At 46.4% G+C, this 12,772-nt stretch overlaps 2 protein-coding genes across 2 annotated transcripts in view; both read right to left on the bottom strand.

The window, feature by feature from the left end:
• Nucleotides 1-7,114, bottom strand: EIF6 (eukaryotic translation initiation factor 6). The gene is made up of 6 exons (XM_075768295.1): nt 6,904-7,114; nt 6,718-6,803; nt 5,573-5,748; nt 4,138-4,314; nt 3,337-3,518; nt 1-2,111 (listed from the first exon to the last, which is right to left on the bottom strand). The coding sequence occupies exons 1-6, from the start codon at nt 7,008-7,010 to the stop codon at nt 2,102-2,104; spliced, it is 738 nt and encodes a 245-aa protein (XP_075624410.1). The 5' UTR covers nt 7,011-7,114; the 3' UTR covers nt 1-2,101.
• An 822-nt stretch (nt 7,115-7,936) lies between these two features.
• The window catches only part of FAM83C (family with sequence similarity 83 member C), a 28,976-nt gene continuing 24,140 nt past the window's right edge, over nt 7,937-12,772 (bottom strand). Inside the window, exon 4 of the mRNA XM_075768386.1 lies at nt 7,937-9,322. Within this exon, the coding sequence (XP_075624501.1) occupies nt 8,392-9,322 (931 nt within the window). The 3' untranslated portion in view covers nt 7,937-8,391. The remainder of the gene's footprint in view (nt 9,323-12,772) is intronic.

The following is a 12,772-nucleotide window of genomic DNA, read 5'->3' as shown; positions in this document are numbered from 1 at the left end:
TCCAGGTTTCTACTAATTCCATTCTTTATTGTAGTTTGTTTTCTTCATACATAGGTCCATCTTACTAGGTCAGAAATCCCACAAACCCTTGCTTAGAACAGATAGCACGTTTGCCACCTTCCAGTTCCCAAGTTTCAATGCAACTTTTCTAAGAGATCGCACACCACAGTTAGCAATACCCATTTCTGCTGTCTGTCTTTAGTCCTCTTCGGCATAGCACAACCCCCAACACTGTACCAGTATCTTCCCTATTTAAGAATTTGGATTATACAGAGATTGATTATTTTTCTTGTTTAAGCAATTTTTAACACGTAACACAAACCAAGATCTCAGATATAAACGAAGATTACTGCCTATTAACCGGAATGAAAAAAAAAAAAATATACAGAAGTTGCAGAGGAGAACTTCAGCCTTGCTCATTTCACACTTGACGAACACATGCTAACACCGATAGCAATAATCAGACTCTTTGCCATCTATACCTAAGAACAAAGCTCTGTGAGGTGGCCAAAGGAAAGAAGCTTCTCACTCTAAATACTGAGATACACTAAGAGGAGAAGACCTGGGAGTAAGTGCCAAGAAAGGCAGTCCACTAGATCAAAGGGGCCATAAACACCAAAAATTGTTAGCCCGAGTTGCAAGGAGCTACAAGCTGTTTACAGGCTTCCACGATGGCAGAAGGACGCTGAGCTGTCTGGAAATGGCAGCCCCTGGCTCAGTTACCATTCTGGACAGACCAGATGGCAGGACTGCTATGATCTGAGATCCTATGGCAATCTTTATTTAAAAGTTTAAGGAGCAACCTTTAATCAACCCAAACCCCCTAAACATCCCAACAGTAAAACAAAAATGGAAATTTACTGAATTTTCTACAAAGCCTGAAGCACCAAGGCCAAAAAAGAGCTCTGCCCACACTGCCTTCAGGACAGCACTCCTCAAGAGAACCCAGATGAGAGGAATGCAGCTGTGGGGAAGTAAGCGAGGAGTTTCCACATCCCCTTAGGGTGGGAAGTGGAGGCATTTCTATGCCTTCAGTACGCCTTTAACAGTCAAGCAGAAGAAAAGCAACTGAAATGAGAGATCAGTGAGCAACAGCTGTTTAGAAGTAAATGCCTATCTTCAACCTGAAAGCAGCATCTACAGCTCCTTTTCATCACCATCACTCCCTGATAAGGGCAGAGCTCTTAATTAGCAAGCTCCCAAGTTTGTAACATCTGACTGAATGGAGTAACTGCTTAGAACCGTGTTACTTAACCTTTATCTCCAAGATAACTCAAGATGAGGTTTAAATATTTTTTGATGTGCTGACTTCTAAGAGTTTCCCAGCGTAGGTGGCTAACTCCTGTAGAACACATTTAAGCCCAATGGCAATAGCGTGCTTTTCTAGGCTCTCTCTTGCAGATGTCTCGGCAGCAGCACACACGCCAGCAGGCATCTGCAGACAACAGATCAAACACAACACATTGTTGCTGTTAGATGCCCCTGGATTGACTTTGAGAAACTCATTTTAATCTGAGCTGATCACTTCAGAAACACTGGCCCTGTGCGAATAGCTGCAAGTCAGGGCAAGAGAGCAGGTGATGACTTTTGAATTATTCTGTGGCAAGTAAATACTGTATTTTCAGTATTGAACATACAAGGAGCTCTTAAGTCTACCTGCAGCAAAACCACCATGCTTTAGCAGGAGTGTGGAAAGATAGGGCAGTGCCATGTATGTGCTGAAACAGACTGCTGTACAGCAGAACACTAATGCATTATTTAAGGCAAAATAATCTCTAGTGATCAATATCTAAGAGCCACAAGAGTAAATATTGTGGGCTAATTTGAGGACCTCAGCATCACAAAATAAGAAAGCACAGCTGAAGAACTGGAAAAATTCAGCAAAGGGATAGAGAGCATTCCTTATTCCTAACTTATGTATGTTATTTGGCAGTTTTGGTAATAATATTTAGTTTACAAAACACTACAAAAAGTTGGTTTTGTAGCTTCTTCCTTGGGCTAGGCCTGCAGAAACACCAGAAGGTCTAGATGTCTGTAATCCAAAGTGCAGCTTGACACTTGACTCCTTAGGAGCTTTCTGGAAAGTAGGAACCAACACTGCTCATGTCAAGCTAAAAAGACAAAACAGAAAGGAGATTTAGCAGATGAGTGCCAGAGATTGCAGAAGGCATTTCAAAACACCAGTACAGTCAGTTCTCAGCCTCCAATTACCAAGGCCCAGTAGAAATTTCCTTTCCTAGACCATAAGGTTCTATGAAAAGAGGGAAACAGACCCAGCTGCTGCTAAGAGCCAGCCATAAGAACAGACTTGTCAAGCTGGGAAAGGCAAAATATACACTCAGCCTGGTCTAGCTGGTTATGAAAAGCTCAGAGCAAGTTTAATTATGGCTCTGTTATGCTCAGAGACATGAAGCTTTTATAGAGGAACCGTGAAGGGGGAGCAAAGAACTCTTTCAAGGGTTCTTCATTCAAGGAATTCCTTATTCTTTCCTTATGCCATAAACCATTCCCATACGCTCTTATGATAACTGAGAATTCAGCCACTGAGTTACAATGGCCTATACAGCTCAAGAACACGCCTCTGGCACCACAGCAAAGATCGTAAGAGTTGTAATCAGATGAAAGCCTAAATGCAGTTCGCATAGGACATTCATCTATACATATGCCTAAATCTTTTTAAAAAATTTGCATAAATTAATGAATGGGGAAGGTCCTATATCATTACCATTCCAGAGAGAAAACAATAAAACTTGCCTCCCATTAAAAGGTAACTTGGGCAAAGCCTTTGACAAAAAGCCTTTAAAAAAAAGTAAGACAGCAGCCTTAAATTAAAAAGATTTAAGGCAGGCAGTAGACAAGCTCCAAAGTCTTCTTGGCTCTAGAAATGGTTGTAGCCAGCATTTGAAATAGTTTTACAGGTTACAATAATCAAAAGCCAAGATGTCAAGCAAAGCCACTGGCATTTTAACTTTTAAACCAAGATTTGTCTAAAAAAATCCATTCAAGTCATAGCTAAGCACTGAACAGCTAGAGGAAAAAAAAAAAAAAGGTATCTGGAAGTTGAAATGGATATATTTCTCATAAAAAGTATTATAATTGCAACAAAAAGCCTTATACTTTCTGTACAGGACTAAGCAGGCTGATTAACTACAAGGAAACAAACCCTTCTGCAACAAGGTAACTGCTTTCAGTAACCCAACAAAAGGAAAGACTAAGTAAAAAAGTAAAATAAAGAGTAATACAAAAAAAAAAGATAAATCAGTGAAAACAGCTAGTTTTATAGTAAAATCTTGCCTGTTTTGATCATGATTATACACAGACTTCGATCCTTCTTACCTGTCAATCAAGGAATCTCTCATGTTGGTAGCGATGGTACTTGGCTGAGCTTCGTTCAGCTTGAAGATACTCTCAATGACAGAGAGCTCAGTGCTGGTCGTGTCCAGCCCACAGAAGGCACACCAGTCATTCACCACCATTCCTGCTGCAATGACCTCGCTGCCACGATTCACTGTTCCAGCCTAGCAAAAACAAAGCGGCAAGAGTTAACAGGGTAAGCCGACAGCCACACGTTTTGTTACGCATCCTTATTACAAGCCTTTAGTGGAAGGTCTCAGCTCACACTCCTGAAAAGATTAAAGCTTCTGCCATCAACAAAGTTATAAAGATTTCAGATAAAAAGATGAATGGACAGCCTTTAATCTCTGGAGAGAAAATTGTGTGACCTTCAGTGAAATAAAATCTAACAAGTTGGAAGCGTAAAGGCATAGCAATCGTGAAATTCACAAATCCAATTGGGCACGCACAGGATTGTATTACTTAAATTTTTTAAATACTGCCTTTATCTCTGGTTTGGCCAATCTCACATTCTGTATGAGCCAATCAGCACAACTTGCATAATCCCAACAAAGCAACATTTCAGAAGGAAACTAAAGGTGCTAAGCAGTTTCTTCGGACTCAGAAAAGACAAGGAAAACGTCTCAGGAGACTTGCCCCATTCAAGCCTTCTCATCTCCCACTTGGAACAGCTCTGCAGGAAAAAAAAAGTATCTAGGAGCCCATGAGATGTAGAAACATGAAAACCAAGAACTGTGTTGGAAGGGAGTGGCAAAAGGAAACAAAACCCCACAAGTGCCTTACCACGAGTGGGACCTGGAGCAACGAAGACAGTTCATCCTGATCATCAATTGAAGTTTTGGGGTGCACAATTCCTCCTTGGTTACTAAAAACACAGTAACTTCCTACCAGCACCTGATCTGCTACCGTTTGTCTGAAAACCTCAACCTTCAGTACATCTGCCAAGATCTCTTCTGTCTCCTGCAAACCGAAAGAGAGAATAAAGTCCTCAGCACAACAGTACTGTAGAATTTGAACTCAAGCTATTCCCGCACGCAACCATCAGCTGGAATCCTCACTTTTCACAATCCATTGTGATCATTATAAAACACTTACTCAACCTTTATACTCCAGATGTGGAGTAACTGTGCACAGTTACCTGTGCACGCTGAACTGGGGCACCAGAACTAAACACAACACTGTGCCCTCACTGAGAAATGCTCTTCTCCCCTCTTTCTGGAGGATGTTGGCATCACGGTGACATCAGTTGTGTCAATACCTGTTCTGTGGGCATTCCCTGTGAACCAGTCCTCTTTTGTCCCAGGCCACTGGGACAAAATTTTCTTACCCTTCTGTATAATTCCAAGAACTTCCTTCCCCTCCAGGTTTTCACTGTGAATTATTTTGACTTCTCCCTCTCTGGCCATCTTATCTTACTTTTTACACTTAATATGCTGCAAATACCACTACCTTCCCTCCCCACCCCGCCTTTTTTTCCTCCTTTGCATTCTTAACACCAAGCCCCATTTCTTCATGACCTTTAGCCCAAACTGAAAGCAAACACTGTAAGGACCTTCACTACCTGTAGACACACAACACATCTCTCCCTAATGCTATAAAGATACCAGTTCTGAAACATAAAGAAGCAGCAACTTTGTCTCCTCTGCCCTCATTTTAAACTTTCATACAAGAAAGTTTAAAGTTTCATTTAAAGTTCACCCTCTGTAAACATGCACACCAGCACATCCACAGCCTCTTTCAACTATTACAAATCTCAACTAGCTCAGCAGTAGCTTGTAACTACTGCTGTAGTCCTGACTAAACTCTTCATGCTGTTTTATTGCACATGTGCACACCCTCTTTTATTTATTCAATTTTACATATGCAAAGCAAATATACCCAACAATATACTTCCACATCCCCCTCCCTCCCTTCTGCAGAGGGCATTCACTACAGCAGGGGCAGGGTCCACATCCACAAATAAAGATAAATATAGATAAATGAAGATAAAGAGATCAACTGAAACCAAGTCAGAAGTCCAAAATCCAATTCTGAGATTTCTCGCTTGCGAAGGAAGGGAACACAAGGCAGCACAGCCTCCTGCATGACATTAGCTCAGCTGTTAGCTGATCCCTGTGCTACATCGAGCAATCCTTGCCAACTACAAACCCAAACCACAGCTTGCCAATCACTTCACATGTATCCACTATGAATTTAAAAGCGTTATAGAGCCACACACCCTGTCAAGATCTGGATGAACAAGAGCTACATAGTCATTGCAGGTAGTGACATTGCCCAGCGCCGAGAGACGCTCTTCTACTCGTTGAATGCGTACAGAATCTGGAAGACTATTGCGGATATGTTGAAGTTCTTGGTCTGTTGTACTGCTTGGGACCAACAGTCCGTGTCTGTTTCCTAAAATGACAAAAAAATAAACCCAACAAAAAAAACAAAAACAAAAAGAGAAGTAAAAAAAAAGAATGTTTCTAGAACGTTTCCACAAGGCCTCCTACTTTCCTGATGGTCATATAACGGCTTGAATCGCCCCTGCCCCATCCACTCCTCCCAAGCCCAGAATTCAGCCTAAGAGCAATAGCGTTACCACCTAAAAATAACACAGCACCACTGGTAAGGGAAAACCAGAAAAAAACACAGACTTGTCTCAGAGTAGAAGTGGCTGAATGGCACTATCTTTAACCACTTCTCTTTTTCAACAGAACTAAAGGGAGCCCGAGGTTCTCAATGAAACACCTTGACAAGGAATTTCCCCTACAGATGCCAACTACCGCACAAAATGTACAGGTGCTGCTCATTTGTATCGCTTTACTGTGGCAAAGCAGTAGGGCAGGACGGACAAAGACATTCTTTCCACAGGAACAACACTCAGGCAAGTTCACCTGACTGAAAAGGGTCTCGCTAGCCAGAGGCAGATGAGACTTTGCCTTGACTTTCCCATTTGTTAGTGCCTCCCCGGACTCTGCCCCTCCAGCGCTGGCACTGAATCATTAACCTCAAGAAAAGCAAAGCTTCTCCCAGAAAGTCGACTTACACATGCCTTTAGCCTATCTTCAAGTCCTGAGAGGCAAACACTCCCTGCTACCCCAGCTCTTTGTTATCGGGCGAGTTTTAACTTTCCCATTTTCACTCCTCCTCTTCTTCGCATTACATGGAATGCACTGAAGCATTACAACAAAAACCTTGAGGATGAGGGGTGCTGCCAGTTGGACTCTCCACCAGAGTTAAACCGACAGCACGTCACCGCGTGCACCAACCGAACACGGGAACGTTTTTCTGTTGCCACCGGAGCCCCCCCCCCCCCCCCGGGCTCTCCTCGCCCCGAGGCCACGGCCGGGCCCGGGGTGCGCAGGGCCGCCCGCCACCTACCCACACACATTCTGCCGATGATGCGGCAGCCGCTGATGGAGGCGTGCACCACCGGGATGGTCCCGAAGAGCTCCCCCTCGAAGACGCTGCAAGGACAAAGCGCCGTTAGGGTACTGCCACGGGGCTCGGCGAGGCGGCGGCGGGCGGGCCGAGCTAGGCCAGGCCAGGCCCTCAGAGCTCCCTCACCTGTAGAAGTTCTCGGAGCCGCCGATGGCCACGAGGCAGTAGGCGTTGGTGAGCTTGGCGAAGCAGCCCAGCTCGTTGTTGTTCTCGAAGCTGGCGCGCACGGCCATGGCCGGGCTGGGGCCGGGCGCTGCGGCGGGGACGGGACGGGCCGGGCCGAGCTGGCAACGGGCACCGCGGACGCACGCGGCGTTACCGCTTCCGCTTCCGCCGGCGGCGGCGGGAGGAAGGGGCGGGGCAGAGCGGCCCCGGCCGCGCCTGATGGGGACAGCGCCGCCAGCGGGCGGGAGGCGCGTTGCGCCCAGGGCGCCGCCACGAGGGGGACGCTGCGTGACGGCAGCACGTCCTCGGGCACCGCGCTCCGCCCCGGCCTCCACCACGTCACCGTGAGCCGTGACGTGTTGCCACGCGCTTCGATACACTACCACGGGCAGAGGCCACGCGTGTGCCCTCACAGGCCGCCTGCACCCGAAGGCGCCCCCGCGGGCCCCACGCGCCGTTGCGGTCTGTGCCTGGACGCGCCGCCGTGGGCCTCGGCCCCGCGTGTGCAGCCGCAGCCCGTGTGCAGCCACAGCCCGTGTGCAGCCACACCGCCCCTGCCCGGGCACCACCTGGGTGCTGACGCCATCCGTGTACAGCAGCACCCGGCTGCTGCAGACGAGTCACCTGCGTGCAGACGCGCCAGCAGAGCGCCTCAGCGTGCCGCTCGTGTCCGGGGGCCACGCGTGTCCGGGTACGACCTGTGTCAGCTGCCACCTGTGTTCAGATACAGCCTTCGTGCAGACACCACGCGTGTGCAGACACCGTCCACGTGGTGATCCCACCCATGCGCAGACACCATCCATGCGCGGACACGACCCGCGTGGTCATCCTGCTCGTGCAGACACCGCTTACGTACCGATGTCAGCCGCGTGCAGACGCCAACCACGTGCCCAGACGTGCCACCCGTATCCTCCTGGCATGGCACAGCTCAGCATAGAGGGGCCCTGGCCAAACTCGGGGCGCTCACCTCCCCACGAGGGACCCAACACAGCGCTTTCCAGCAGAACAGCTCCTTTATTTCAATGCTACCCTGGTTTTGAGCATTTCATTTTCAGCACGTGGATACAGGGAGAGGAATCCATCAATGCAAAGAGAACCTGGGTTCACCTCGGTGGCCAAACAGTTTCCAGCCGTAGCAATGGTTTTGCTGTAAGGGGGGGGGGGGGGGGAATGGTTCTTTCCCAAATGGGTAAAAAAGAATGTAGAAGCGTGGATTAAGTTTATGTCATTTTCTCTCTCCTGCCATGATCTTGTAATTGAAAATTTGAACCGTACTTGCTAATCTCATCTAAATCACTCATCTGCATATATTAGAAATAGCACAGACACCTTTTAACAGGAACAAGACTAATTTGTCACCCATATTTTGATTTTGAGCCCCAGATATGATGATTGATGGGGAAAAACAACCACTTGAAAATAAGACCAAAGGACACCTCGAGGCCCAGGTCAGAGTTCGAACCTACTGTGTATGTGTTTAGATTTTAACTTGTTGTACTTGGTGATCAGATCCAGCTTACTGTGCCCAAGAGTCATTCTTTTCTCAGCCCCATACGTGCTGTTCTTTTCTGTCAGCATGTCCTCAGTGAGTTTATCATAGGAGGGAACTACAGGCTTTTTATCTCTTTTTAACTGGTTGTATGGGGATAGCATGTCCAATTTTCCTTGTCCGGGACTCTGCCTTTTGTCAATCCCATAAAAAGTGTTGTCATTTTCTGCTGTCACTTCCCTTTCTGCAGGCCCTTTCTGCTTCATGCTTGTCCCGTTGCTACCGGCACCCTCCGAAAGGGACTGCAACGTCTGCTCCTGTGGGGAGCAGTGCCTGCTGTTAGCCTTATTGTCCTCTTGATAACTAGGTTTATTGGAGCTCAGGGCAGGGGAAGGCTCCGGCTGCAAGAATGTCCTTGCTGTCATGAGATTTGATTTGTGATGCAAGGCTGGGGTGGATTTATTTGGAGGACTGTTCGGTGAGTCTGGTGGTTCTCCTTGCTGCTTAGGGCAAGTGGGCTTCAGAGATGTGTCTTCCTCCCCCTTCTTATTACCAGAATCAGAGCTCGAGTCTTGCTTTTCCTGGTGTACGTTGTAGCTGGAGTTTTTCAGAAAGGGAGACATTTTTATGCTTCTGATGCTTATGTTGGAAAGGCTGCTGGAGGGGCTTGAGGTTTCAGCATCGTTGACCTGTGCAGCTTTTAAAAAGGAGTTGGCAACTTTTGAGGTATTCTGAGAAGAGGGGCAGGTTTCAGGATCTGGCACACAGAAGCTGGTCACTGCTCTGGACTCTGCATACAAGTACCGGAATTCCTTGTCAAACTCTGCAACAATTTGACCACGGAAGTGGGTCACCAGGCTGGTGTGGACTTGACTGCAAAGCCAGGTGAAACTGTGAAAAAAGAAAAAACAAACCACAAACTCACATGTACCTTTAGTTCATGGAGTGCCAAGATAGCTAGCATTGATTTTAACATTTGAGTGATGTATTGATAGCAATTTATGTCATTAAAACTTCTTCTGAAGCATGCAAGTCTGAGATTGCTTGTAGAAATTAAGGTACTCATTACATAATTACAAAAGAACAACCCTAAAATGGTCATTTAATTTCAAGCTCAGTGATGTAATGAACTGTATGAAAATATACACAATGAACAAGAAATATCAGCCAGTTTTCCTTAGCCTTATGAAGGACCTAGAGCAGCAACCGGTCCCTGCCTAAAAAGTACAGCAGCATGTTTCAGGTCTTTTCCTCTCCAGCTTCCTCCTGCCAGCACTCTCTGCCCATAAGCAAGGAACCATCGTTTCCCATTCCCATCCCGTCCGTGTGTTGGCGAGTACCAGCTAACTGTTTGTGGGCAGGCTCGTCAGTCCACGCAGGGGGTATTGCAGTGTGTGTGGTTTGTATCAGGCAGGCAGCGGCAAGGAGACCTCCGACTATCTGGAGGTGGTGTGGCTATGGGACAATGAGACAGGAAGCGTGGAGCACTGAATGGCTCTTTCTGCTCAATTTACATTGCAGACTTTCTAGCTCAGCATTTGGCTAGCACGGTACACTGCGCCCATACCTTCCACAGAGACTGCTTGGGGGGATATCAAGGCATGCCTGGTCTCCTGCTCTCTTCCCTTGCCTTGGCAGGAGCTACATTCTCACGTCCTTCACATCTGCAACATGTGATGGACTTGAAGGAGCTGCTTAGGCAGGCAGAAGAGTGAGGAATGGAGATCTTGGGCACTGCCTTGAGGAGCAGGGGTCTCCAGAGCCCCACAGGAATGCCTCAGGACAGGATTATGATAGGGTTAGATGATGTTTTCTGTAAGTATTGCTGTGAGATCCCTAGACTCTTTCCATCTTTTCCTTGCCGTCCAGTTAAGAGATGCGTGGTGTTAGAAGTTCACTAGTCCTTTGCTCAGCAAGTCCAGTCCCTGCTCTTGCAGTACAATGTGTTGGGATCTTTTCTGGGAACTTATGTTCCACCTTAAAACAAATCAGGTTTTGCCCCAGCTGGGGAAAAACTTTCACTAATTGCCACTCTGCATATTTTATCTGTTTAGCCCTACCTGTTGTTTGTGCCAAAACTGTAACTTAATTAGCTCTCCCCTGTATATCTACAAATAGTAACCACATTTCTCCTCCCAATCTTCATTTTCCTAGATTAAACAGGGAAGGTCCTCTTACAGAGTAGGCTCCCGGTCATCCCAGTCATCGGCTGCTGCTTTTGTTCTTGCTATAGTCAAACCAGACTAGCAGGCTAATTGTGTTAAATAAAACAGAACCTTCACAGATGAAAGTACCGGTTTAGGGCTGCGTTATCAGCTGCTAGAGCAAGATACTGACTTTGACAAGGGCAGGATGAAATCACAAAAACTACAGGAGAGCAATTGTAATGGGTGATCCCAGTTATTCTCAAGTAAACGTCATTTCAGGACAAGATACTGGCACTATGTTTTGGGACCTCGTCAATGCTTACTTCACAAGATAGCTGTTTGGGAACTTTTAGTAGGAAAACCAGCTCTTGGCTTGTTCCTGAGCAATATGCAGTTGCTGTGGTTCATAATGTTGTTTTGAAAAAAGTACTATACTTACACTCAGCATACACACCTGCTAAAGAGCAACACAAAATGAAAAGATAAATACTTTTCTGCTTAATATCAAAAGGTAGATTAAGTAAGAAAGAAGAATTAGTGAAAGAGTAAAAAACTTTTGCAGGTGGCATGAAGAGTATTCAGAAATAGCGTACTGAAGGCTCAAAGCAAATGCATACAGCTTCACAGAGACACATGGGAAAAACCCCAACAACAACAACAAAAGCACCCCAAAACAAAAAAAAAAACCCCACAAACCAGAAAATAGCTGGGATAGCTAAATGACAGAAGAGAAGCTATTAAGACCAGAAAGCCCATCTTTAAAAAAGATTGGGTCACACATTGCAAAAGGCATAAGAAATAATATTCAGCGCTCTGTGGGGCTAGCACATGGTCCATGTGTAATAGGAGTGCTCAGATAATTCCTCTGCATCGGTGTTTATTGTACAGGAGCTTGGGATGATCCCTGCCCTTTATACAGAACATAAGGGAGGATCAGTCTCATGTTGAAATCTCTGTAGAAGAGATAAGAAAACATATCAACAAAGCAGATAGGAACAAATTGGCAGGACCAGGTAAGATTAACCCAAAGGAATGCAAGGATGAAATAGCTCAACTACTAACCAGGATGTGTTATCTCTCACTTGAAAGCACCTTTTGTTATCAGAAGAGTGGAAGGTTGCTAATGTGATATCATTTTTTTAATGTTCGAGACCATTAAGTCTCATAACTGCACAGCACAAATTAGTAGAGACTCTTCTAAACAATACAATTAATGGCTATATAGGTAAATATGATATAATAGGAAAGGCAGCTCTTGCAAAGAAAAGTTCTCTCTCACAAAGCTGTGAGAGTTCTTTGAAGAAATCCAGGAGTCCAGACAGGAGATTTCATGTAGCCTGTATTGACATTGTCAAAGGCGTCTGTCCCAGGGGCACTGCCTGGCTCCCAGGCGTGCTGGTGTTCCCGTTCCTTACAGCTATTACCCTTCTACACAAGAGCGCTGTCTGCACCGCACAGCGCTTAGACGTATCCCAACTCAGGACCTACTCTGCTCACACGTAGACTTGTGTCCATTTGAACTCCTTAAACCACAAATGCACTCAGAGGCCTGAACACCCTCTCATCTGGTGGGGCAGGCTTGCATCCCTCACGCTGCAAGCATCATTCCATGAACTGCGAGGGGACCCTCATCACCCCGGTGGAGGATAATGCCTGCTATCCCTGTTCACCCAGCCTGGCACCGCTGTTGCCAGCAGACCTGGAAACAGCCGTGCAAGTGGTCGTGATTGCCCTCCTCATTCTGGCTAGGAAGTCTCATGTCTCAGACTCAAATGGTCAAGCAGGAACATCACAGCAGCTACCCATCAAGGCTTCTGGCCTCACCTTAGCAGGAGGTAAACAACAGGTCTTGCTTAGGTTTTTCCTTCCCTCCCCTGATGAAATGACTTCTACCTTCTGTCTTCTCCCAGCACCCCTGACACAAGTACTGCCTCCCTACAGAAATTCACGAGACAGATAAACCCATCCATGTCCTCTCATTCACATGAGCTGTCCTTTCCTCTCTAAGGGGAGCAGCTTCAGGTCCAGCTATACACTCCTCTGGCCTTACGACTGTCCTTGCCACCGACACCTCTCACAGCTCTTTCCCCAGTCCAAGCATTACTGTGTCCCAGTTTCCCATGCCGATCCAATGGGGGCCTGCTCACTCCATGTCACGACAGGACCTGTAAGGAATCATCCAAGCCCCACCAGT

The sequence above is a fragment of the Balearica regulorum genome, chromosome 16 (assembly GCF_011004875.1).
Source record: "Balearica regulorum gibbericeps isolate bBalReg1 chromosome 16, bBalReg1.pri, whole genome shotgun sequence".
Classification (NCBI taxonomy): Eukaryota; Metazoa; Chordata; class Aves; order Gruiformes; family Gruidae; genus Balearica; species Balearica regulorum.
Note: the sequence above shows the minus strand (reverse complement) of the source record. Positions and strands in the feature narration are given on the sequence as shown.